The 27,752-nt window shown below is 41.6% G+C and overlaps 2 protein-coding genes across 4 annotated transcripts; one reads left to right on the top strand and one right to left on the bottom strand.

Moving 5' to 3' along the window:
• Positions 1 to 1,457: 1,457 nt before the first annotated feature.
• Positions 1,458 to 16,638, top strand: oplah (5-oxoprolinase, ATP-hydrolysing). 2 transcript variants are annotated; one of them, XM_028569233.1, is made up of 28 exons: positions 1,458 to 1,626; positions 2,366 to 2,576; positions 3,634 to 3,825; positions 4,255 to 4,369; positions 4,642 to 4,765; positions 5,311 to 5,506; positions 5,918 to 6,083; positions 6,417 to 6,555; positions 6,987 to 7,054; positions 7,657 to 7,832; positions 7,934 to 8,059; positions 8,191 to 8,303; positions 8,448 to 8,618; positions 9,617 to 9,754; positions 10,005 to 10,143; positions 10,413 to 10,525; positions 11,094 to 11,245; positions 12,060 to 12,220; positions 12,321 to 12,422; positions 12,541 to 12,715; positions 13,547 to 13,731; positions 13,847 to 13,993; positions 14,084 to 14,218; positions 14,389 to 14,538; positions 14,700 to 14,857; positions 14,949 to 15,109; positions 15,541 to 15,638; positions 16,306 to 16,638. In XM_028569233.1, the coding sequence occupies exons 2-28, from the start codon at positions 2,406 to 2,408 to the stop codon at positions 16,456 to 16,458; spliced, it is 3,924 nt and encodes a 1,307-aa protein (XP_028425034.1). In that variant the 5' UTR covers positions 1,458 to 1,626; positions 2,366 to 2,405; the 3' UTR covers positions 16,459 to 16,638. The 2 variants fall into 2 exon arrangements, with proteins under 2 accessions (XP_028425034.1, XP_028425035.1); XM_028569234.1 differs by lacking the exons at positions 14,949 to 15,109; positions 15,541 to 15,638; positions 16,306 to 16,638 and having other exon boundaries at positions 14,109 to 14,218; positions 14,700 to 14,785.
• A 2,844-nt stretch (positions 16,639 to 19,482) lies between these two features.
• On the bottom strand, positions 19,483 to 25,210 carry foxh1 (forkhead box H1). 2 transcript variants are annotated; one of them, XM_028569292.1, is made up of 4 exons: positions 24,964 to 25,210; positions 22,640 to 23,221; positions 21,840 to 21,944; positions 19,483 to 21,593 (listed from the first exon to the last, which is right to left on the bottom strand). In XM_028569292.1, the coding sequence occupies exons 2-4, from the start codon at positions 23,111 to 23,113 to the stop codon at positions 20,628 to 20,630; spliced, it is 1,545 nt and encodes a 514-aa protein (XP_028425093.1). In that variant the 5' UTR covers positions 23,114 to 23,221; positions 24,964 to 25,210; the 3' UTR covers positions 19,483 to 20,627. The 2 variants fall into 2 exon arrangements, with proteins under 2 accessions (XP_028425093.1, XP_028425092.1); XM_028569291.1 differs by having other exon boundaries at positions 22,640 to 23,225; positions 24,964 to 25,209.
• Between the last annotated feature and the right edge of the window lie 2,542 nt (positions 25,211 to 27,752).

The following is a 27,752-nucleotide window of genomic DNA, read 5'->3' as shown; positions in this document are numbered from 1 at the left end:
AGTCTGTACTACCAGAAGATCGTCAACAGGTGTCAGTGTCACTGTATAGTCTATGTGTGGACATAGACTGTCTGGTTAATGTATTGGTTCCCATGCTAGCATGCTGTCCACGCGTGTATGGGTCCACCCCTCAATACATCCATGGTCCACCCCCATGACCCATACATTACGCAGACAGTCTATGTCCACTATAGACTATCTATGATGTCCACACATAGACTATACAGCGACACTGACACAGATGTACTGTTAGTACAGACTGACAATGAATAAATAATAAAAAATAATTTTTAGAAGTTGGTATAAAGTAAAAACAGCGGCTATTTGTTTTTTTGTTTATTTATTGAGTATCCCATTAGCTGAAAGTCTGTGCAATCAGCTAGTCTCCCTGGGGTCCATTCTAAAAAAATTACATTACATTACAACAACAATATACACATTTCAACCATAACAAAATCGCATATACACATTTCATATCTATACATACATAAATACACAAACACATACATACATACATACATACAATCTAATTTCCATTCATAGTAGGACTAAATGTTAATACAATATTAATATAATAACTTTAATCAAAACATATAAAAACCTACATCAACACAAAACATCTAAGATTTCTTTTAAATGACTGCTTATTTGCAAAGCTGACGCACTTCAATAGGAATGTTATTCCAGATGACAATAGCTCTATACAGGACAGTTTTCTTCATAAAATTAGTTTTTGGATAGGGGATTGTTATATGACCAGTATTTGCCTTTCTGGTGTTATGATTATGCACGGAGTTGCAATACACTAATTGATTAAACTGAGAAATAGGCATTTTCATTGTCAATGTGTTATATCATAGTACCTAAAGTAACTGTTATTCTTTGGTGTAAAGTGAGCCAAGAAAGACTGGAATACTTCTGATCTCTACTTGTTTTAATTGAGCAGCCCAGTACAAGTCTCGCTGCTTTATTTTGCGCGACCTGAACTTTAGTTAAGTCCTTTTTAGTTGCAGAGGACCACACCTCGGTGCAATATGACACATGACATAATATTAATGACTCTGTTACTATAACTATGTTTTGAATAGAACTGAACTTTCGAATTAGAAGGGAATTGTCAAGCATTTTATAATACGCTCAACGTTTTACAGGTTTTTACTCAACAGTAATATTCTACATAAAGATATAACGAGAGATTGGATTGACTCATAAAAGCCACTGTAGCCTTTTTATTATTTTGAGTTACATATTTCTGAAATGTTTCGGGTAATAAACTCTGCTGAATGGGTTCATTGATTAAAAGGAACAACTGCAGCCTCTCCTTACTGAAATCTTTGTGATTCAGATCCGTTAGGGTTATAGGGACCTTTATATAATGTCGGAAAGCCCCTCTAGTGAGCAGAGGTTAAAACTGTGCGGTTCTCGGCATATACACAGGCTCCTCGCAGGAGGGCGGGGTTTAAACCCCAGGCCAGCAGCCCATAGAAATAGCCCGGACTTGATCAATGCGTGGTCCGTTTCCTGTTCTAACGAGAGCAGCAGAGAGGTGAGGGGAGGAGAATCTTGTAGTTACCGGATTATCAAAGATTAACACTCTTCCTGTGCAGCATCAGCGGCGGCGGACAGGTGAGTAAAGATGTCGGCTACCGAATCTTTAGCTTCGTTGCTTCGAATTCAGCATTTGCATGCTCCCCTTGCACACAGACAGGGAATGGGTTGTAGCATGCGTAGCTGCTGCTGACCCTTCAAGTATTTAGTTTAGAACTCGAACTCATCACTGTGCCTACTCGTCAGCCCAAATAACGGTCTAATCGATAAACTCGCAACGGAGAATTCTTCTTTGCTAATTAATAGTGGCATTATCTTATTTTATGGCCGTCTGGTTTATTGGTAGGCTATTCTTCAATACCTGCATTTGTAAAAAAAAAAAAAAAAAAAAAAAAACACAATTCTGTAAAACATAATGCAGAAAAGATTTATAAATTGTCACAGACCAGCTCAAAGAATGAGACTGAGTGGAAGCCACGTTAACGTGGCAATACATGTGGTTTTATTTAATCTAATTAAGTGTGACTGTTTAGGGAAAGATAAGCATCAGGTGTTTATGAAATCCTGACACGAGTGAGGAATGTGAGAGCGAGTGTTGTAGGCAGCAACATGTCAAACCAAAACCTGGAGCTGGGAAGCCTAGGAGAGAGAGAAAGAGGAGGAGTGGCTTATAGGAGCTTGGTGGTGGCTAAAAAGAAAAGTAGTACTTTTGTGTCATTGTATTGATTTTGTGAATGAACAGGTGTCTCAGCTGTTCTCTTATCAGTACAGTGTTACAGAGTGGATAATCTCTCCCTCTCTCCTACCTTGTGTCCAGTTAGTCACAGACTCAGCAGCAGCTCTTCTCTCTCTACACTATGGCTGAGACTAAGGGGAAATTCGACTTTGCCATCGACCGGGGTGGCACCTTCACCGATGTGTTTGCCCGGCTGCCTGATGGTCGAGAGAGAGTCCTGAAACTGCTGTCCCGGGACCCCCAGAACTACAAAGACGCTCCCACGGAGGGGATACGCAGAGTCCTGGAAAAGGTGACATGATCATGGGAAGGATGTACTAATACATACTTTTTTTGAAATATTAGCAAGCACTTTATAGTTAATATTCAATTTATACAAAGAGTTTTGTGGAATCACTCACCAATCAAAGTGTGGTTGAGCTTGAGCTTTCCAAGATAACTCCCAAATCTAAACTTTGCTTTTTGACTCCTTAAGTGCTTCTTATTAAATTTGAATTCTCACAGTTTTAACACAATACTATGACATGAGTCTGACCCAGTCATTGGAGCGAGTCTACATCTCTGCTGATGCCATTTCTTTTTCTTCAAGATTATGTTTTGGGGCTTTTCCCTTTATTACATAGAGACAGTGGATAGGCATGAAAGGGGGAGAGAGATGGGGGATGACACGCAGCAAAGTGCAACAGGTTGGATTAGAACCCGCACCACTGCAGGACTCAGCCAACATGGGGTGAACGCTCTTACTGGGTGAGCTAGAGGCCACCCCTGCTGATGCCATTTATACCAATGAAGCTGTTTAACTTTCAAAACAACGATATTGTGTTTGTAATGGACAGCTAGCACATGGACATGTGTGTAACTTTGTGAGTATAAAGCATGCTCTGTTCTAAAAATAGCAGGATTCAACATTCAAACAGATGCATTTTTTGGCACAGCAATGACATGTGTCCTTGTCTGTACACATGTGGTGGTAGATGAATGCATGTTGCAATGATCCGTGTAGCTTTTGTAGTTCATTAGAGCGGAAATGGAAAATATTTGTACTGTTCACTCATTAAATAAAGATTAAAACAAAAACAATGTGAAGCAGGAATCACCACTTTTAGCTAAATAATTGTCAGTGTTATTGCTGTTACACTATTCTATAATTAATGAGCAGACAGCATGAGAGCAGATCAAAACATGTCTGCAAAACCAGATCGGACAGCAGTCGAACAAAGCATGAACCAGAGAAAGACTTAAGGAGTCCTAGTATTTCATACCATGAAATGTATAATCACAGTTCCACCTGTACATCATCTGTATGAACAGTATATAATATACACATATTTATGTGAATTTGTTTACAGGAAACGGGGCGGGCCTTTCCTCGCGACCAGCCTGTAGACACCTCTCTGATTGGCTGGATCAGAATGGGCACAACGGTGGCGACCAACGCGCTGCTGGAGAGAGAGGGAGAAAGGACCGCTCTCCTGGTCACGCTGGGCTTTAAAGACTTGTTGCACATCGGCACACAGGCCAGGCCTAAGCTGTTTGATCTGGTTTGTAATGCTTTTTCCTAACCCATATATATATGTGTGTGTGTGTGTGTGTGTGTGTGTATATATACACACAATATACACAAACGCTTGTGAAAGAGCCACAGATGAAATACTTGACTCTGAGTAGTGCGAACCACTTAACCACGGCTACCCCAGTCAGCACCAACCTTTTTCACTATACTGTCATAAGTCACCTGAGTACAGCTTGAGGATTAGACATTATTTTGTGTTCCAGAAACAGGGGGCGTGTCTTGGAGTTTGTCCCCAGACTTGTTGTACCATTAATGCTTTAAATGGTCACATATCTACTGTTTGAAGCTGATGCTGCATGTCACACATCTGATCTAGTGTGTGTGTGTGTGTGTGTGTGTGTGTGTGTGTGTGTGTGTGTGTGTGTGTGTGTGTGTGTGTGTGTGTGTGTGTGTGTAGGAGGTGGCGGTTCCTGAAGTGCTGTATGAAGAGGTAATAGAGGTGGATGAGCGAGTCGTTCTCAGGCAAGATGGCTGCCAGCTGGCTAGAAAAGATCCCAAACGTATCGTCACAGGTCTGAAACACTACTGTGTACTTCTTCTCGTACTGCTTCTACCTCCAAATCTCCTTCTAGTTCTCCTCAGCTTTCATTCTGCTTATGTTCTTAACGTTTTCATATAATATACATCAGTGGTGACGGGACTACGACAAGAGCATTATCCTGTATTTTTTTTGGTTGTAAATGTGAGATCAGTCAACTGGCACATGTACGACAGCATTGCCTGAATACTTCACATAATTTGAGATAATCCTGAGAATATGTTTGTGTGCGCTGGTGTCCCCCAGGCAGTACAGGGGATTCTCTGGAGGTATGGAGGGAGCTGGATCTGGAGCGGGTGGAAAAAGACCTTCGGGGAGTTCTGTCTCGTGGGATCACCAGTCTAGCTGTCCTTCTGCTCCACTCGTACACGTCAGTAGTACATCTTGTTTTTGTACTATTAGGCATAGAGGCGTACTTACCTAATCCGATATCTTGGGCTCTCTACAAGCCAATATTTTATTTTATCTTTTAACTTCTAACTCCTTACTTATAGAACTCATTTGTTGGTTTTTTTCTCTTTGTCACTGTACACTCAATTACACAACTCTTGCTCTGAGTCGCCCTGTCCCGGTGGGAGTGGTGGCATGTGCACTGTACATATATCAGAGGTGTCTGGTTTCTACCATGTGGTTAACTGGGTGAAAGTTTTCCACTTAACTTTGAGTTCCTATGTATTCCTCGAAATCCATTCACACTTATAACGTTGTTACCTCTAATTCACTCTTGTGAAAGTGATCCAAGCAGATGGATTGAGTTTAAAAGGCACTTTCTGGAAACCAGCAGTTGACGAAAGCTTTTAAGTGATAAGACCAACAGAATAGGCTATAAAGCAGCGGTGAAATTGCATAAGAGCTTTATGTTTGACTTGCATTCCAGCTCCACCCCATTCCTCTCCCTCTCCCCCTCTCTTTCAGATGGTCCGATCATGAGAAAGCAGTGGGTGCCCTGGCACGTCGTCTGGGCTTCACCCAGGTGTCTCTGTCCAGCGAGGTTATGCCCATGGTGCGGGCAGTGCCTCGGGGCTACACCGTCTGCGCCGATGCCTACCTCACACCCAAAATTCATCAGTATTTAAAAGGCTTTACCTCTGGGTTCAAGGGTGGCCTGAAGGTGTGTTTCTCACATCAATATGTGTGTTCTTCTTTATTGTTGTGTTATTACAAAATACCGCATTTTCTTTCGTGTGTGCTTACGTTTACGTTTATTTTACACGTCATCAATGTATCAGTTAACACAAATTCATAAAGTACAATGATCATATACAAGGTGCGTGAAATGGGGAACGCCAAATAAGCTACTAAAAGCTTTTCGGAGGGGGCCCAATAACAATAAACAACAACAAAAAATATACAAACGTATTCTTCTAAAGAACTGTGAGTGGGTCACTCATGGCCTCCACCCTACAGATCACAGGCAGGATTTTCCAGATGATCCTTCCAGCTGGGGGTCAATTCAAGAGCCTGTTTCATCTCAACATTGGAATGATCTCCTCCATCTCCTATTTCCCTCCATTTTTTTTAGGATGTGGATGTCCTGTTCATGCAGTCAGACGGTGGTCTGACCCCCATGGAGCAGTTCTGCGGTTCACGGGCCGTTCTATCTGGCCCAGCGGGGGGTGTGGTGGGATACGCCATCACTTCATACAGCCAAATGGAGAAAAAACCTGTGATTGGCTTTGACATGGGTGGTGAGTAGGGGGATGCTGAGGGATACTGTTAGCACCTTGGACGGTAACTGAGTGCACAGACTATGTGAGGAACTTTGCTATTGTTTTGTAGTATTTCGTTCCACAATTTACCGTGCATTTAAATTGTATCCAATTTTTATTATTACATGTGACGTTGCACTTGTTTTTTTATTTCTGACTTTCACTTAAACATATTACAAATGGTATTTAAGTGCAAAGATTAATTACAGATTAAAGAAAAATCTTTCTGTTTGACACAGGAGAAATGCTCACTTTCAAAGCTTTTCATGCTTCTTGTCTTCCTGACTGCCTCTGTCTTGTCTTTCTCTCCAGGAACATCCACTGATGTAAGTCGGTATGCTGGCCAGTATGAACACGTGTTTGAGGCTACCACAGCTGGAGTCACCCTGCAGGCACCTCAGCTGGACATCAACACTGTGGCTGCAGGCGGAGGTTCACGACTCTTCTTCAGGTCTGTTAGTCGGACCTCTGTCGCTCCTCATTTCAGCTGCAGATTTGAGGCCACATTAGCTGCTACTAACATAACCCCCCCTACCCCCTAAAAAAAGAAGAAAAAAAAGCTGCAGTTGAGTTGCATTGTGGGTAATGTAGGCACCAACAAGGAAGTATGCGTGGAATTACATTTTAATTAATAATTTTTTATTTAATTGTTAATTCAGTTGACCATCCTGAGGCTGACAATGTTAGACGGAGTGCTAATTTGGTGTGTTAAGTAAGACCTCATGATTGGCTAAAATTCTGTCATGACACAACTCTTCAGAAATTCAATTCTGTGAATTGAATCAAGAGTGTATTTCAACTATTATTTTCTCCTTTCCCCCTGTTATGCGACCTCTCTCCTTTCTGTTTTCTCTCCTTCCTTAACTCCTTCTTCCCTCTCAGGTCTGGAATGTTTGTGGTTGGACCAGAGTCTGCAGGGGCCCATCCAGGACCAGCCTGTTACAGAAAAGGTAATAGGCCATAACTCCCATTTATTTCTGCTTTTACTCTTTCCAATTTCTCTCAATGCATTATTGGGATTTCTTCCTTCTTCTTCCCATTACATGGTAGATGGTAAACTATACATTTCTGGGTCACTTTTCCCACCTTTTAATGGTTTCGCCTACTCTTTAAATCCAGCTGTCAGAAAAAAAAATCCACAAACAAAGGTTCAGCCTTCCCATGTCCTGTTTTCTTCCCCCTTCTCGTGATTTATAATATGGTTTAGCAGCATGAAGGTTGGAAATTGGCAAAAATCCAAGTTTCAGATTATATAACTGAAGCTTGCCTCATAGTTCTCAGTTGGAACTGGGATGTGTGCTAACAAAAAGATACATGACTCTTGCTGACTTCCTTGCTGATGTTCCCTATAGGACAGTTGGGAAGCATTAAGCTCCATGTCAGACATAATCTTCAGTGCTTTCACATTTTTCACAGAATTACATAAAATAATTTTAAAAATACAAGACTGAAACACCTAATGAAGCATCATAAACAAAAATACAAGACTGAAACACCTAGTGAAGCATCATACACAAAAACCTAATATTGATTCCCTGTGGGATTCTCCTAGGCGGCCCTCTGACTGTCACCGATGCTAACTTAGCCCTGGGTCGACTCCTCCCTTCCTTCTTCCCAAAGATCTTTGGGCCAGGGGAGAATGAACCGCTGTCATTGGAAGAAACCATGAAGCATTTCCATCATCTGACCCGGGAGATCAACCTCTTCTTGTCTTCTAACCAATCACAGGCACGAATATTTACTGAGATTTTGAGTAGAGTGTCAAATCTTCTTTAATAATTCTATAAGGGAGTGTTAATGATGAGGCTAAAATGTGTTTTCATTCGCAGGTTAGCACAAATGGGGCCAACCGCTCACACAACAGCACGTCAGAGATGAGTGTGGAGGAGGTCGCTATGGGATTCATTCGCGTTGCTAATGAGGCCATGTGCCGGCCAATCAGAGCGCTGACACAGGTACAGTATTTGGGGTTTTGAAGTCTTAGCTCCAGGTGTAATAGTACGCTGAATGTTTGGTTGTTAAATGGGTCAACAATTTTAAAATCATGTTTGTTTTTTTTGTTTGCTCTCCTCCCATAACGCCATAGGCTAAGGGCCATGATACATCTCAGCATGTGTTGGCATGTTTCGGGGGTGCAGGTGGCCAACATGCCTGTGCTATCGCCCGAGCCCTGGGGATGAAGACTGTCTTCATACACAAGTAAGAGGGATAGGTTGTTTTTCTATGTTTGTGTGTGTGTGTGTGTGTGTGTGTGTGTGTGTGTGTGTGTGTGTGTGTGTGTGTGTGTGTGTGTGTGTGTGTGTATATTGATGTACAATATTTTGGTGGTTTTGTGTGTTGCAGATACAGCGGCGTGCTGTCAGCCTATGGTCTGGCTCTAGCTGACGTGGTGGAGGAGGTGCAGGAGCCGTGCTCGCTGCAGTACGAGCAGCACTCTTTCAGCGAGCTTGATCGGAGGGTGGAGCAGCTCATGAAACGCTGCCACGATACGCTCTGTGCACGTGGATTCACTAGGTCAGCACCCGCAAAACACTGCATGGTTTAGGGTTAACCGTATGCCTCTCCAGAGGCCTCTACTATGAAGCAAGATCAACAGCGTTTCCCAATCCAGCGACACACACGTTCACATAAAAGAGGCGGTATTTGCTCTATATGACCAAACACAAACATGGACAAGTCTACCAGAGCCGCATATTTTACATAAGAAAAGCAAACAATAATCGTACAGAAATATGAAGAACACAGACACGGTTTTATAGGCAAAACGCAATACAGTCGCTGCTTCCTAAAAAAGGAAGGAAAGCTGGCAAAAAAAAAGCAGACGCTGTAAATGCGTAAATCACAATGCTTATCAATATCACTTCCCCATCAGTCAGGTACAAGATCTGACCATAATTATACCTGTGATTTCCATAAACTGTCTTTGCTTTAGCCTATTATTTCAGTTGCAACCCTGGCAGTGGTAAGCGAACGTGAGAGAAAATAAAAAAATATAAAAACATAATTGAAACCGATGTGTCGCATTGCCAACACACGGCTCAAGAAGCTGACAAAGATACGTAATTCCCTCCGCTGAAAATCTATATCTTTCATAAAAATACACATCAGGGAATGTTAACAAGGTTGTCGGTCTCTAAATGTTTTCACTTTTCTGACCGCACCTCTCTCTCTTGCCGCACTGAGCTCCACCTGATCTTCTAAGAACGGTGACGCCGTTATAATGGAGTATTGATTGGTCAGGAGGCGGTGCTTTTACACCGGTTGATCTCTAATCTTCAACATAACCTGCTCCCGAGCAGGTTAGGTGTTCAGCATAAGTTACCACGGTGATTGAACCCGGTAACAAGTGATCCACCGTCGTGATACAGAACACCCTGGGTTGAACCTGAAGTTACCTCGTTAACGCCAAATCTTGCTTCGTACTACAGGCCTCAGGTGCCCATGCCTTTTCACTGCTACACTCACTAAGTAATGATGCAATGATGCCGCCTTGTGTTTCTTGTCCTCTCCAGCGGTCAGATAACCACTGAGGTTTTCCTTCACCTGCGTTACAAGGGCACCGACTGCGCTCTCATGGTTACTGCTGCTGGTTACCCCAGCAACGCCCAGACTTGTCTAGCTGGAGACTTCCGCAGTGCCTTTACCAAGCGGTTAGCTCTATGTTTACTCATTTGCTCAATGATTTGTTAGTTTAATCATGTACAGTTATTGTGGATAAATCATTACTTACATTTTGCTTCTTTGTGCCCTCTGTTTACATGTTTTTTAGCAAACACACCAAGTTAATGTGTCATTTTTTCCGAGATAAGCTCAGTAAACTTTGGAGCTGGCATTTGTTTACACTACTCATGGCTTTTAATGTTCCTCTAACCTTAATCACTCTACATATCTTCTCTTTAGTTATCTGAAGGAGTTTGGATTCACTATCCCAGACAGAGCCATCATGGTTGATGACATCAGAGTGAGGGGTTGTGGGAAATCTGGTATTAAATCAGTGTATAACACAAAGATGGGGCACGGAGAGGCCAAACCAGTCACGGTACACAGACTTTCTTATACATACATACAGCTGCACATGTCATTTACACCATTATATTATAACTTAGACCAGGGAATGATTAAACCATCTTGTTGAAGCCTGCATCTTTTTCATCAGCATTGCATTTCCTATCCCTTCCTTTCACAAACATATCAATTATGCTTTATAGATAACAATGAAAACATTCATGAATGTATTTGTTCTTAACGTAATGAGACTTTTTGGTCTGAAAACTGTTACCTTGTGGCAATCTCTGTCCCTCTCTGTAGATGACCAAGTGTTACTTTGAGGAAGGTTACCTGGACACCGGTGTGTATCTATGGGAGGAGCTGCCATGTGGTCACAGCATCCAGGGACCAGCTATCATCATTGACAAAAACAGGCAGGCATTTACCCATTACTGTGCTTTCAAAAAGCATCAATGACAACATAATTATTAAAGATGTGCAGAGCCAATCCTAAGTATCTGTATCGTGCCAATCAGGGCATATTCAAATTCAGAAGGCTCCAGCTGTTATTTCAATGTATTAGATACGTATTAAATCAACATGTAGGTAAATATAAGTCTCGGGATCGGGTCCAAAGAAACTTCATTGGGACCTCCTTACTATTTTCTTTCTATATTTAATTATAGTATCGGCTATTCTTAATTTTACTTTAATGTTTTCAACTTGTTTGTTTAAAGTCAGGACTTTAAAATATTTTAAATACTGTAAAATGATGCCTTTGAATTTGTAGTACAGTTTCAAAGGCTTTACATTTTGTTTTGTTGCTTCAAAACTTTACTTACATACTCAAATCCTTCCACTGTACTTTGTATTTTTCTGGGTTAAGTTTTAAAGTAAATTAGGCCTGTTTTGGGGCCTTTTTAAAATGCTTCAAAATGCCTGTATTTACCCTGTCTAAACATCTATGCTTGTGTAAATGTATTTCTTTTTCTCCTCCATCAGTACCATCCTGGTGGAGCCGTGCTGTGAGGCCCGTCTGACAGAAGGGGGCGATGTTAGTATGACTGTAGGCTCTGACCCTCACTGCGCTCTGGGCACCGAGCTCAACACTGTGCAGCTCTCCATCTTCTCCCACCGCTTCATGAGCATAGCAGGTACACAACAGGGGAGAGAGGATGGAGAAGTAAGAATGATGAAGGAGTGAAAGGTTGTTGGGGAGAAACTAGGAGAAGGCAGGCATAAAAGGAAGGTGTGAAGTGAAAGAGGGTTTTATTAATTTCCTGTTCAGTGGCGGTTCTACATTGAATTACACGCAGGGCGAGACCCCCCTTCGAGATATATAAAAAATGTAACAAGAACAGAGAGCAACAATAATATAAAATATTAAGAATAATATACAAATAAAATATAGAATAAATAGGCCTATTCTAAATAGCACATATCCTTCATCACACAAATGTGAAAACACACTAAAGAGAATCTAATTATTACACTATAGCACTAAGAACAGAAAACACAAACTAAAACTAAAACCTGACCTTTCTGGCCTTCCTTGATGCAAAATCATCAATTATGTCATCATATGAAATCTGCTCCCTTATTGAGTAATTGATATTGATGACGGCAAGGCCAGTGATCCGTTCCTGGGACATGGTTGACCTCAGGTATGACTTGATCAACTTTAGCGGGAAGGCGGGGCTTGACATCCGCCTTCCCGCGGGCTGCAGTGAGATGCTCCTCTCTCAGCAAGCAGGGCGCCTGCAGCTGCAGGGGTGCAGATTTGCCAATTCCCCACACAGTGAAATGATAGATAACAGAAAACCGCTTTGCGGCGCAGAGGAATTTTATTTTATTCGTTTATTTAAGTTCTTGTGCCGCCCCCCATGTGTCATGAAAATATCCCGCCCCGGGCAGCTGCCCGGTTCCTATTAGCGTGCTCAGTTGTGTTCTACCTCTCTTCCTCTACAGAACAGATGGGTCGAGTTCTCCAAAGAACCTCCATCTCCACCAACATCAAGGAACGTCTCGATTTCTCCTGCGCTGTGTTCGGACCGGACGGTGGTTTAGTGTCCAATGCGCCCCACATCCCTGTCCACCTGGGGGCCATGCAAGAGACTGTCCAGTACCAGGTGCAGGAAGTGTACCTCCCGCGTGTTTCTGAGTTTGGACATACTATTGAAACACCCCACTGTGACACAAAGGATGTTCTGTTTCTTCTTCTCTGTGCAGATCAGATCGTTGGGGAACAAGCTGAAAGAAGGCGATGTGATTCTGAGTAACCACCCATGTGCTGGGGGCAGCCACCTCCCAGACCTTACAGTCATCACACCGGTCAGTCAGTCAAGCTTTGTGTAGGCATTCTTGCTGTCCTCATTAACAATCTTTTTTTTTTCTTTTCACTACATACCTTCATTTTGATCCCTTTTTGGTCCACCTTTCCCCCCCTTAGGTGTTTAGGAAAGGGGTGAGCAGTCCAGTGTTCTTTGTAGCCAGCAGGGGGCACCATGCTGACATTGGGGGCATCACTCCGGGCTCCATGCCCCCCCACTCCACCTCCCTTCAGCAGGAGGGGGCCGTCTTCACTTCCTTTAAACTCGTCACTGGTGGCGTCTTCCAGGAAGAGGGTAAGGGAGGAGGAGGGTGACCCAAGAATGAATGTGAGAGACTGATGAAAGGAGGTAACAGAGAAAATACAGAGCTGTTTGTTGTTGACAAGTCTAGATAAAGAGCCATATAATGGTCACTATACACACAGTCGCTTTGCATACTGTAGCCAAAAAACTACAAGTACTACCTCTCATTTTACAAAGCTTACCAACTGACTTGAGATAGGTGATACACCTTTTATAAATGCCCAGTGACCTGTATTTTATGTTTATTATGTGGTAATGCACAGGTCAGAAGGGGCAAGTTTGGAAGACAAACAAAAAGCGTGCATGAATGTTCTCACATTAAGAAGTTAATGTTTGGCAGCAGACTGAAATCTCATATCTTAGAATGTCTTTGAACGCACCATAAAGGTCAGCTTTTAAAATAGCCACTACTCGCAACTGTGTTACACTGCAATAATGTAACTTTAACAAGAAAAATAAAGGCGGGGAGATGAATTACTCAACTTGCGCAAGGATTCTCTTTAAGCATACTTATTTCGCATACTGAAGTGAATACAAACCAGTGGCTGGAAGGTCAAGATCTAAAAACGTACTGCATGCTTTGGGAAAAAGTCAGCAATTATCTTGAGTATATAGTTAATGAGCTAAAACATGCAAAACCACCAGGCAGTATGGTCCACATGAAATCCACATGAATCCAACATGCACCGTTTGTTTCAGTTACTGTATTTTACTAAACATTCACATTACTTTATCTAATCTTACTTCCCATAATGCTTTTCTCTTTGTCTCTTTTCCCCTCCACTGGAATTATCTTGCCTTTTCTTTCTATCTCCATATCAGCTGTAACTGAAGCTCTGATGGCTCCGGCCCAGTACCCAGACTCCTCTGGGACTCGTAATCTCCATGACAACCTGTCAGACCTGCGGGCTCAGGTGGCAGCCAATCAGAGAGGCAGCCAGCTGGTGGGGGAGTTGATTGACAGCTATGGGTTAGCTGTTGTCCAGGCCTACATGGGATACATTCAGGTACTTGTGGCTACAAGGGACAGAAGAAAAACAAAATACTGTTATTGTGCAAAGTAGTAATAGTAAGTACTGCTGGTGTTGTGCTGCTACAGCGTTAATAATGTTAATGTTTCAGAGTAATGCAGAGCTGGCCGTGAGGGACATGCTGAGAGACTTTGCACGTCGTCGACGGCAACAGACTGGCTCCTTGGCGGTGGAGTCAGAAGATTTCATGGATGATGGGACCGCAATCAGACTGCAGGTTCAGATAAATGAAGAAGAGGTGAGCATGGAGAATCCTCTCATGATAATCCAAAGCTTTTGTCTTGCACAATGAACTGATCAATTGATATACAAACTGCCATCACCACAGGGCAGTGCGGTGTTTGACTTCACAGGGACAGGAACAGAGGTTTGGGGGAACTGCAATGCTCCACGCGCCATCACCCTCTCTGCCCTCATCTACTGCCTGCGCTGCATGGTCGGACAGGACATTCCCCTTAATCAGGTACAGGGGTCTATTCTAGGAGCCCTGGGTGGGTTTTAAGGTTTACGTTTTAAGGTTTGTTTCTTAATTTTTCCTTCACTTGAAAATTAATTAAATGCTTACAAAAATGATATTCAATTCCATATAGTTTGTATTATTCAGGTGTTTCCTTTTTTATTTTTTATATCCAGGGCTGTCTTGCACCAATCAAAGTCATCATACCCCCTGGCTCAATCCTTCAGCCTTCCCAGAATGCAGCTGTGGTTGGAGGAAATGTCCTCACGTCCCAGAGAGTGGTTGATGTCATCTTTAGGGCATTTGAGGTGTGCGCTGCTTCGCAGGTAAGAAAAACTGGTTTTGTACATTTAAAATAAAAAAATCCTTCTCAGGTAGTTTAGCCAAATTAACTGTGATAAAGCACTAAACATCTTAATTGGTAAATTGATCCATGTTTTGGATTTCTTTGTGTTACTTGCTTATTCGTCATTCCTTTTTCCATCAGGGCTGCATGAACAACATTTCATTTGGCAGTGAGAGTATAGGTTACTATGAGACAGTTGCCGGGGGAGCAGGGGCGGGGCCAGGCTGGAATGGGCGGAGTGGGGTTCACAGTCACATGACCAACACCCGCATCACTGACCCCGAGATTCTGGAGAAGAGGTCAGACATGAATTTAAGTTTTGGTGTCCAGTAATAATAATGTTTCTAATATTATTGATCTGTATGTTGCTGCTGTCCATCTGGTGTTCAGGTATCCAGTCATTTTAGAGCAGTTCTCTCTGCGGCCCGGCTCAGGAGGTGCAGGAAAATACAGCGGTGGAGACGGTGTGATGCGGAAACTTCTGTTCAGGAACACGGTGGTTCTGTCTGTTCTGACCGAGAGGCGATCCACCCGGCCCTACGGCCTGCAGGGTAAACTCTGACCCTTTGAACCTGCCGGCAAAAGTCCTCATCAGCCATTTTCATGTTTTTCTATTATTTGGTTTTGAAATGATGGTAGTAGTAGTTTTATTCAGTCATCATAAAAACAATAATTATATACTTATCACAGTGTAAACTCAAACAGTCAACATTGACTGAAAGGATTAGGCTGAAGCAAAAGCTTATATATGCCTATTCTATGTTCTTATGGATAAATTGATTAAATCTACCCACCTCAAAGGTAAAGGGACAAAAGAAGATATAAGTAAAGAAACAACTACATTTGTAAGCCTCAAAAACAGTATTGCAAACCATTTTCTTAAAAACCAAAAGCAAAAAAACGTTTTGCTTAGTGACTGGGGACATCTTTCTTTCTTCTACTGTTTACACTCTGTCCTGTGTAACCTCTCTCTGCTGGTTAGGTGGTGAGGACGGTGCAGCAGGGCTGAACCTGCTTCACAGAGCAGACGGCCGAGTCCTCAACCTGGGAGCCAAAACCAGCGTCAGCCTTCAGCCCGGGGTAAGATATGTGAAAGAAATACTATCAAGAATTAACCATAGAGGGAGCCCTGGAAGCTCATCTGGTAGAGTGTGTGCCCCATGTACCAAGGCTCAGTCCTTACTGCAGCAGCCCAGGGTTCGAATCCGACATGCGGCCCTTTGCTGCATGTCTCGCCCCTCTCTCTCCCCCCTTTCCTGTCTACAACTTTCCTATCAATTAAAGGCCGGAATGCCCAAAATATAATCCATTTAAAAAAAAAAAAGATATTAACCTTAGTAATACTAAAGTGAATGTTGCCATGTTGCATGAAAAAAATATAGTTTCCATTCCAGCATAAGTGTTATTTGCATCACTATGCTTCTGTTATCAAATATACATGACAGCAAACATCTTCAGATGACTTCAGGTATGAAACTGTAATGTGCTAAATTACTATGAACTTATTTATTAAATAACTTCGGCAGTTTGTTAAATAGTGTCTTATGTCTTGTTGAAATGAGGCACATAAGAAAATGTGTTTGTAAACTAGCCTGAAAATGCGTCTTATGTATGTTTCAAATATGGTCGAGCACTCTCTAATCCGAATACACATTGGTTAATCCTTTAGAATTGTAATGAGGTAACTGTTAGTATAAAGTGATTAGTGAGTTGAATCCACTCTTTGGCTGTGTGTCTCCCCCTACAGGACATGTTCTGCCTCTACACCCCTGGAGGAGGGGGATACGGAAGAGAGGAGGACGCCAACAGAAGACCCCAGACGAAGCGCAGGCGCTTGAATGAGTCTTTTCCTGAGAGAGGCAGCGTCTTTGAATACCGCATGGCACAAGAGGGAGTGTGAAAAGAAAATAAGAAAGAGAGGGAGGGAGAGTTAACAGACAAGCCAGAAGGGGAGAAGAATGAAAGAGGTAGGGAAATAACAGGAACTCAAGCAGAGTGAGAGATGGAAAGATTAAAATTAAAATGATCGAGGAAAACCGTGGGAACAGCATTATACTGTGAGGAATGAATGAGGAAGGAACATGCTACAGTTAGAAGGGGAAAAACATTTCAAGATGTAGACTAGCAACACTTGTTATCTATCATCATAGTCAACCACTACAACTAAAATTACTTCTGTATTACTGTTTTGCAGAATATGTGTGCTAACATATATTCAAAAGACAATAAGGGTCTGCCAAGTAAGTGAATACTAATAGCTCAAGCATCATTTCGATTTCTGTGACGGACACAAAGCGTTGGGTATACGTCATGGTCACACGTCATTTTATACCTCGTGCCTGGAACACCACGGTGACCATAAATTAAGCTTTAGATGTGTTGCTCAGTTAAATGTGACCTACCACTTGTTAGTTTGAAAATGTTTCTTATTACTAGCTAAACAAGTTTTACAGTCCCATTTTGATAATACATATCCCAGTGTTCACATTTGAAGGTAAGAGTGTGTATTTTTGCCAACTGAAATGTTTTTAAATGAGTTCCAGTCTAACTGTGCAAGAAAAAAAGCCAACCAAGTGAAGCAGCTGCTAATCAGTTTCAACTGGAACAACCACTTATCTAACAACACAAAGCCACAATGTGGTTACTGTTCTTCTGTTATTTTAACAGGACAGACAAATAAACTCAATTTCTTCCAATTAGATTGTCTTCTTTTTGTTCCCTATTATCCTTTTCAACGAAAACAGTAATTTCACTTATCATTTTAAGAGTATAGGAGAGGGGTAATTGGTTTAGAGAGTATGTAGAAATTATGTGAAATGGTTGCAAAGATTATTATCATCAAATCATATTGTGAACTTCATAATGTAGCAGTTGGGATTTATTTTTTGAGGCATGCTCCGTCTCCATACCATATCAGTTTTGTAATGCCAGTCTTATCTCCTTGTTAAAGGGTTGTCAAGTTATCCATCAACATTGATTTGGCTAATTCAAAGATATTTCTTCAACATGTAAGCAGTTGGTCAGGGACTTGAAACTGCTAAAACAACCCAGTTCCTAGTATGACTGACTGCCACTGATACATGTAAATGCATGATTGACAGTCACACTGGGAACACACACACACACACATTCTGGAATCCAGAATGGGGTGTGGGGGTGGTGTGTGTGTGTGTGTGTGTGTGTGTGTGTGTGTGTGTGTGTGTGTGTGTGTGTGTGTGTTTGGGGGAGGGGGGGGTGGGACATGTCCCTGTTAAAGTGGTGTCCCCTCCTCCCATCTTTTGGTCAGGAATGATCAGGGAGGAGAGGAGGAAGGATGGTGAGGGAGTGCAGGCATGCGTAGGCAGCTGATAAAGAGATAGTGGCCACAGCAGTGGAAGCAGCAGGAGGCTGATGATGGAAATCAGAGGGGGGTGTGTGTGTGTGTGTGTGTGTGTGTGTGTGTGTTGCAATGGACTGTGGATCAAAGTTTCCTTGTTTATAGATCATCCCTGTGGTAAAACAATCTATCATACTGAGAGGATTTGAGACTCACCCCCTGCTGCTGCCTGGGACAATCTCTCCATCTTTACACTTCATCTGTTGGCTAATAGCTTTAGGTTTTGGGGATCTGTGCGCTCATTATGGGAGAATGTGAGACTGTGTGAACAGAAAACAAGCATGAATCACAAGAAAGTCCTTATTCGTGAAGGTAAATATCCACAGTTAATTCAAATGCTAACCGTCATAGAGCACCCAGTGACTTTTGTAGGACGGGAAAACAGAGGGTGCAACTGATAGGCAAATACAAAACTTCTGCAAGAAAGAAATATATGTGAAAGTGCAAATTCAGAGCCCCACTAGTGAAACATTTTCAATTTCTGTGAAAGTCTAAACTAGCCTGTAGTTAGGCAGTTGCTTAAAGTAAAGTACATTTAATCCTTTTTTTTTTTTTTTTTTAAACATGCAGGTATACCTAAATTAACTTGTCTTGTTACTTTATACTTCTATTTTATTACATTTTAGAGGATAAGCTAATAGCTTAAGCTAAATAAATGTAATTTAATGGAAATATTGTACTTTTTACTCCACAACATTTGATAGCTGAAGGTACTTAAAAAAAAATTAAGATTCAACCAAACAGATCATTCCATATAACTTGACATTGTGTAGGTTAAACTACCCAACAAAATATAAAATTGTCAAAATTAGTTCCACCATAACTAGCCACAACAGGAAAAATGCTTATAACACTCACAGGGGACTTCTTTTTTTTTCTTTTGCTTTACGGTTTTTTACTTTTGGTACTTACAAGTACATTTACCATTTTCTTTTTACATTTTATTGGAATGGATTATTAGTACATTGTTGTATTGCTACTTTTACTTGCTGCTTCCTTACATTTTATGCACCAAATGACTATAGAGCAAAGAGGATTCAGCTGGTCGGCTGGAGTTTTTCCATTATGTTCTCATGAAACAATTACACTTGAAGGGTTTTAAATGAAAGTGACCTTTTCTATGTAGCTGCCATGAGAATTTAGAGCTTGTATTTACCAAGGAGAAAAGATGCCACCCTGACTGCAATAAAACTAAATAACTAAGTTAGACCATGTGACGTGGTCAAATTCTAAACTGCCACCAATAACGCAAAAGAAGAGTGACTGTAGTGTACCACTGAACCCAGAAATCCTGTTATGAGCTATAGCTGTCTAACATTAAGACAGCTGTGAGTTGAATTGTGCTGAACTACTACAGTCCAGCTTTAAAGACATGGAAGGTCAAGCAAATACACCAACCAGGACTAAACAGCCATCTGAACAAACATGCTAAAACAGAGTAACATATAAATGATAGTCCCACATGTACAAATACCATACCGTACAAAGGAAATTAAGTTAAGATTGTGCAGTTTTAGTTCACTTATTGCCATATAAAACAATCAGCAGCACAGTTAAAATAAACAGCATTTTATTACATACCCTGTTCAACTCCATACCCTTCTTTTGATACTTAAACTTCACCTCAGTACTGTACAAACTTTTAACAAGACGACAGGGAAATGGCAAAACAACTTACAAAACATTCACCTGTCGAGGTAGGCAGCTGGCAGACATTTATAAGCAATTTCCTTTGGAAGATGATCATAATGACACAAAAATAGTGCAAATAACCGGCAGTGCAAAGTCCACAAGAAACATTTCCCAGTCCATTAAAAACCTGAGGTAGACTATGGTTAATATGCTGTAAGACCATTGCAGACAGTTTAGACTGACATTTAAGATTACGGTAAACAGCCGGTCCTGTATTTCACCATCTGAACAAACAAACTAAAACTCACAAAACACCACAAGTGTGTGTACACATTGATCTGTGCACACAGACATACCCTGACAAAAAAACTTTTTTTTACTGAAATAATGCAAGTTATTTCCCTAAAAAGCCTATATATTATGCTGGCAGGATAAACCGTAAAGAAATATTGCATTTGATACTTTAAGCTCAAGTTGACTATGTAAATCAACAGGCCAGCTCATCCCTCACTTTTCACACAACTGTAAAATTCAAAATTATTTCCAACAATACATTCAGCAGTCACAATAACTAGACAACATGCAAAAGAATTTTGTGTAAGAAAACAAATTCATGCCAATAAAAAACACCTGTAGTGCAAAGAGCCTGTAGAAATACACACTCCCATTTCATTGAAATCCTGAGGTAGATACTGGTTTAGTTGTATAGCTGTTTGAGGTACATTTTTTCCAGTGAAACCATGTAATACGCCACACATTGATAAGAAATAAAGTGTTTCCTTTTAAAAACCTTGATCTTAAAAAAGCCAACACTGACTTTTCATCTTGTTAAAAACATGAATCCATCAATTACACTGTCTGTAGTTCAGCACCCTTTTTGCATCTTAAACAGTCAACATTTATTGAGCTTGAGACTGGATTTAAGAGAATGTGCAGCAGAAATGTGTTTCCCTTGTGGATCTTGATTAAACCTCTCATCCTGTGGGTTAGCATCCGTGCATTTCTGAGTGACAGTATGGCTCAGTATCAAGAAACAAGTCTCATACATAAGTATTTCAGAGTCAGTACTGAGGATACCGGTTTAGGGGAGGCCCATTCTGCAGGGTGTACTGACTGGGTGGTTGATTATGTGGATGAGAGTTCTGATTGGTTGGTACTAACACGTCAAACACACTCTTATTTGGAGGCACAGATTGCAACATGTTGTCCAGGTCCATGATGAGGGAAGGGGCTTGGACAGAAACTCGTCCGCTTGGGAGGATGGGCCAATAGGCATGACCTAAGAAGTGACTAGGTGCCACAGGAGAGCCACCGTAGCCATAAAGAGGAAGTCCTCCATGCATTGGCATTAGAGGACCTCCGTTGAACCGCATGCTGGGTGGGGCAACAGCATTAGGGGGAGCATATTTAGCGTAGGAGGTGGGAAGCTCCCATGGAGCTGCAACAGTCTCCCGTCGGGCGGACTTGTGCAGTGGCGGTCTGTAGTCCTCATAACCATCTGATCCAGCCTCACCATCAAGAGGAACATGCTTCCCAGACAGGGACATCCCTTTCCATTCCTCATCAGAGGAGGAGGTGGAGGCTGGGCTGGCAGAGCTGGCCGAGGCACTACGGGCAGAGGAGGCGTAGCGAGGCCGCGGAGATGGTGAAGACCGAGGGTGCTCCACCTTGTCCCAGCAGTCCCTGCTAGACACATCCACATCCCCGGAGGCACTAGGTGGCCGCAGGCTGTGTAACAGAGAGTCGATGGCGAAGGATGACTCCAGCTTGGGTCGGAACAAGTCCTCCTGTGCTGGGGAGGGGTTTCTTGAGCGCATGGTTGGGTGGGGGCTGAGGAGGGCAGGTGGTGGTTCAGATTCTGGTTTGTGTCCCTGCATGATGTAGGGGGCCAGATCCTGGGCAAAGATTGTCTCATCCTGGCGAGACACAGCCGTGTTTTGCCTCTTGAGGAGCTCCAGAGGAACACGGCTCAACTCCACCGCCCAGAAGTTGCCTTTGCCCTGAGGCTTCCCCGGGTCCTTCAGCACCTACAGGTGGAGGGAGGATGGACAGTGAGATGAGCACTTGGTATGAGAACCTAGCCAGCAGGATTGACCTAGTTTCACATTAATAGTCATTCCATACACCCTCAGATTGTAGAAGACATAAACAAATCTCAAGTCAGGATAGTGCAATGCAAATGTTAACCTAGTATTTTGTGATATTTGCATCAAGCCCACTGACGAGACTAAATGGGGATTTAACCATGGAATTGTTTACCAGTTTGTACATACCTTTACAAAGCAGTCATAAGAGGAGAGGTTGTGTCGCACAGAATCCCGCCATCCCTTGTAGTTTCCTTTGAAGAATGGGAAGAGAGTACTGATCTCCTTCAGGATCTGGAAATGAAACAAAAATGTCAGAATGGCTGTCTGAAGAAGATGCTCGTCTTCACTGTGGGCCAATTCTATCTAAATATACACTGATGTGATGTATGCATGTATGGTGAGTTAGTGTACATTGTTGCAGAAGTGAATGCCAACTACACATACTGTACATTTCACTTAAACATTGTTAATAAATTAAAAAGAATACAAGATAATCAATATGAGAATTTAAGTTGTATGGGAAGTATGTTTATAGTTTAACAACCTCAGCTGAAACGTGATTTTACCATGCACTGTATATCGCTATGTTATCACTTTTCTGATACAGATCAGTGTCTGGTTTCACTGCAGACAACCTTATCAAAGCAAACCAAGAATGGAAGAGGTGGTGGTCAATCAAGTGTCACCGTGAGGCTGCTGTTTTGTGTCACTTTATGAACTGTAAATGATCCGCTAGTGTGTTATCGATATATTTCATATTAAAGTAACAATAACTCTCTGATTCTACTGACTTCCATGATAGAAATATACTCTTGTATTTCATCTGAGATGTACTGTATTTCAATAAAATAGTGCGGAAATAAAGTGAGCATTAAGCAGCACCGTGCGTAAAACACACCATGCGCCACCTCTAACAAATTTGCCTCAAGTAAAGCACTGTGCACACACACTCATATAATATGTGAGCAATCTAAATTCATTCTTACCTCAGATAACGGCAGTTTCTTCTCTGGCGACCTTTGGATGACCATAGCAATCATAGCAAGGTACGAGTACGGTGGTTTTGGATACCGCTGATAGTTCTTTTTCTTTCCACCACTCGTGCTACTCTTCTCCCGTTCACTGTTACGCGAGTCCCGGGTAATACCTTCCTGTTTGAAGTGGGCATCTTGAGGATTCGGGTACGATGAGTCCGGCAGTACGGCTGTATCCATGAATGCCGTGGCACTGGTGAGGTGTTCGTGTCGCGCTGCGGGTTTCTCCAAGCGCGACAACTGCTGGGGAACCATCCGAGCCAAGTGGTAAGGCCAATGTTGAGCTGAAGAGCTCCGCGCTACACCGCTGGGTGAAAAACTCTGCTGCGCATTTCTGTGGAAGTCAAGTTGATGGTCGTGATGTTCTCCAAGGTGGGACAGAGCGGGTGGTGCCAAGAGGCTCTGCTCCGGCCAGTGCTTTGTCATGCTGATCAGCCAGGGGGAGATCGTCCCGCACGTTCGGACAGGAGCGCGAAGAGGGGGAGGGAAGTCAAAGAGTCGGTCCTTAACTTCTGGCAGACTGCTGGCTCCAGCCTGACTATTTGAAGAGCAAACAATTAACAGTTTCATGTAAATCCCGCTGCGTAATCGTGGGGAGAATGACGCGTTATCTGAGAGCAGAATGACTGATCGCCCCGGGGGGCTGGGGAGGGTCAGTGTACGATGAGGGGCGAGAGAAAGACAGTAAACCTGTAAATAACCCTTATGATAATATCAACATGCCATTTACAACGCAAATATTCCGAGTTTGCTCTGGAATCAGTGCTTAGAAGATTTACGCACAAAGGCCTGACGTCTTAAGTGCGTATTTAGAGTAGGCAATACAATACAATACACACTACACTCTTCATCGTAGGATTTCCATTTAAAACTACATATCATGTTGCCTGTAGATATTAAATCACGAAGAGGTTTCTCTCGAGAGTGACACTTGGGCGCAGAGGCGAAAAGTAAAATTTGTGGGGGATGGGGGCTGGGTGCAAGAAAGAAGCAATTTCGATTGAAGCTTACATGCAATCAACAATTTTTGGTGAGCAATATACATGAGGAATGGCTAATATACAAACGTTGAAACATTAATGGAATCATTAAGGATCCATTTCTTTTGATAGGCTACATCAAATTAATCAGTCTAATCTCATTTTTAGATTGTGAGGAATGCATTGAAAGAAGCAAAGTTACTATAGGCTATTTCTAATGCAGGTTAGACTTATTCCAGAGAGAAAACCATGCACATGGCCACCCCTCAAAAAACTTTTCTATTTTGAGGGAAAATGTACAAATTGGTATTGGTCATCTGACGCAGAATAGCCTACATAATTTGGATACATTATGGAGGTGCTGAGAGCGCGCAACATTCGGTGGTGTTTTGCGCACAGTAGGGTCTCCCTGTGACTATGTAGAATACCATTCACTGTTAAAGGACTACGTTTCGGGAATGCATGTCTTTTGTTCATGTTAACGTAGTGCTAATGTGCAAACGCTTTCTTCCCAGGCTGCCCAGATAATTAACAGTTGTCCAACACACACAGCACCAGCAAGACAGTGAAAACAAGTTGGATTAGGAGGAACCCCGTTGGCATGCTGGAGACTGTTCCTGCCCAAAGAAGCCGCTTAGCATGTGAGGAAATACGGGGGCTATTCAACACCATTTGTGGGGTTTCTGGCGCTTACAAGCTGCTAAGTGTCGTTGTTGGGTAGGACATTCACACCTTAAACAGGAGCAATCATGTTTTCCTCAATTGCTGCCTCAAGATATCTCTCAAACAAACTGTACTCAATCCAAGAATCAACAACCTAAAGTACCTTTCTATACCCATCTGACATTCAATTTTATTTGTTTAACTCAGCGTTTTTATTTCAATAGTGGATATATCACATCTGATAAGATAATGAAATTCAACTCTTGAATTAAGTGATTGTGGCCACCAAGATGTGTCACCAGAAAGACAGAGAAACTAAATAATTGGAATAAAGTCGATTTTCACCTTATTAAGCTAACTGATATCACACAATTTAAACTGTGCTGCAAAATCAATAATTAAGTGACAATTAACTTACATTTTGACATGAAGTGTGTGGCCTGCCTACAAAATGTATTCACATTCAATTTAAATGACACCAAGTAGCACCTGACTACTCCATCATTAAGCTTTACATTTCCAATTAACAGGGCAAATGGTAGACTCTGTTTATCAGGTGATTGCAGAAATAGAGAAGACTATTTAGAATGAAGCATCTTTTCATAAATAATTCCCCTGTGTGGAAAAACTTACCAAGAAGATTCAAGCTTTTGTAATTATTGCAGTAAACCACAAAATGTTTGAACTTGTTTTCCAGGTCAGATGGCGTTCCTATCATGGTGAACAACAAACCTCCTTCACCTGCTGCAATTTGCATCAGTGGTTTTCTTCTCTGGTTGCCACACACTCTGTTGCATAGTCAGAAAGTGTGTCCCCCTCTAGTGGTTTCACTCGAAATGAAGTGAGAAGCTTGACACCTCTTTTCAAAAAGTGAATTTGATGAAGTTTCACATCAATGAGTATTTTCTTTTTTCTAATGAGCTGGAAAGTTAAACATGTACAGGCAAAACCCTTGCCCATCATACACAATGTTTGGACCTGATTTACATGCCCTCTCGGTGTATAACACACTGATTTAAATACAGACTCTCAATCTATCTCTTCCTGTCTACTGGAGTGCCAGTTAATAGGTTGCGCCTGGATTAGTGAGCCACGCATGAGAAGAATGGGAAACTATGAATAGGATAGCATCCAGGACAAGGCTGTTCATATAAGGCTGATTGTGTCTGGACAAATCCCTCCTAAGCTGCCCTGGGATGCATCCTGAAACTGAGATGGAGAGGAAGAATAAAGTTTAGCCCTTTGTGATAGAGACAGAGAAAGTGAGAATCGTTTTTTATTGGGCTGTCGCAGTTTTATTGCTGCAAGAGCGTTATATATAATCTAATACATTTTTTCCTCTGTTTCACTATTTTTATTTTATTGCATTTAACATGGACAATGAACAATACATTTACTGCACCAGATATAGCTAAAAGCTGCTGCAGTAGCTGAGATGCCACCAGTGATGTGCAGGTTGACAAAGTATTAGGATAAACACCAAAATATTATGTTCTGGGTATTAAAAATCTACATCCAATGTTCTTGATTTTTTTTTCTAAAATGAAGAGACATTTGTGGAAAAAGGTTAGTTTGAGGTACCTGGCAGATGCGTCTGCATCTTGCACACTCTATTAGGTTCCATTGTAAGAGTCAGTTCACTCAAATTATGAAAAAAAAATCAACTCCTTTTTTGCTTTTACCTTAGTCTCTCAGTCTATTTTTTTTCCAGTAAAAATGTAGGTAGAGCATTAAAAGGTCACTTTATTTAAAAAATTCAACAGCAGCATCTCTTCTGAGACATGGCGTCCCACTTTATCCGGACAATCCACATAACACATACTCATAGTGACTATTTCTTGAAACTTCCAGTGAAGCAAAGTCTGTAGATTATTTAGAGTACTCTGGACAAAGATGCATTGCTATTGAATTTTTTAGATGTAATTTTTAAATGCTGTGAGCGCCAAAAATGTAATTCCATTTACCTCCATTCTGTTGTGGGGAATGCAGACATCTCAAAGATGGATATCTAAAAAAGCCTGGGCACATAAAACCACCACTATGCGCACAAATTGGTAAAGACCACCCTTTAAAAAAAATAAATAAGCGTTAGTATGTTTTCTTTGGTCTTTTGTTTGATATCACATGGTAACATTTCATGCAAAGGTTCCTAAATTTCTAACACTATAAAGGCAATGCATTGTATCTGATCCTGAGGGCCAGAGATGTAACAGTAGCTCATGCTCCCAAGCTGTTTCCTCATTGCGTCTCTGCAGAGTCACTGCTGGTTGGCCAGTTCACTGCAGGGGTCAGCAGATCCCAGGGTCATCACTGTCTATCTGTTTAGCAGCTGATTCTGATGCTGCGTTCTCTGGATTAAGAAACCAGTCAGATAATCCAACTACTTTGTTCAAAATTGTTGTACGTTTGGTTGGCTTTGATGTATTGATATTTAATTATGGGGATATTAAAGGAGCATGTGTTCAGGCTTGAGTACATTGTCAAAGTTTTTAGATTATAACCAAGAGGGCAAACACACCCTGACAGTTTATTGTGGAAACAGTTGTCAAACCAGATATACAGTATTATAGCTGACATTAACAAGCTCTTACGCACGCAAACACCCTTTTTCACATGGCTTGATAAAGAAGGCTAGGTTGCTTTTGCACTATGGCATGTCACACCTACTTGTTTTTTACTCTTTCCTCATGTGCACCTGTAAAAATTAGGATATTTTATATATATTTTAACCTTTATTTATCCTAAGTCCTGCTGCTACAGATGATAATGAATACATATTATGTAAGCATTGATCCCTCTTACGCCAACGTGGCCTGTCCTGTCTAACATTTCATAATTGTACTTGAAATGTGTGTTTTGGCAGTAGTGTCTAATATTAATTCTGCAAAACTAAGATTTTGTAATATTAATACCTAATAATACCTACATGGCAATTGTGCTGAATATGGCTGCAATGCCAGCTTAATCAGGGATGAGCAAAGAGAAAGTCTCCCCCCTGATCTCGGACTACTGACAGCAAACGGAAAACACTCAGCCAGAAATCTGTTGTTTTTATCCATACCTCAACTTCAATCAGCACATTAAGAGCTTTGTTCAGTCATGCTATTTGCCAGAGTCAAACTATTATAAATTATTTTCTGATTCTTAGTATTTCCTTGCTTCGGTGATATAACAATTGCTTGTGTACATTTGTTGCAGAATGCAGCAACTAGTATAGGCTTTTGACAAACTCTAGACAAAGAGAACATGCCTCTTCAGTCTGGATTACATCAGCTCCATATTCATTTTTTATTTCATTTTTAAATGACTTTTTAAGCCCTACATGGTTCAGTTCCATTATATCTGATCATTCAACTCCTTATTCTGCACCAATACCCCTAAGGTATGGCAACAAAATGTTGTATGATTAAGTTCCACAGTCC

This window comes from Perca flavescens, chromosome 22, assembly GCF_004354835.1.
Source record: "Perca flavescens isolate YP-PL-M2 chromosome 22, PFLA_1.0, whole genome shotgun sequence".
NCBI lineage: Eukaryota > Metazoa > Chordata > Actinopteri > Perciformes > Percidae > Perca > Perca flavescens.
The sequence above is the reverse complement of the archived record's forward strand: the minus strand, read 5'-3'. Positions and strand labels throughout refer to the sequence as shown.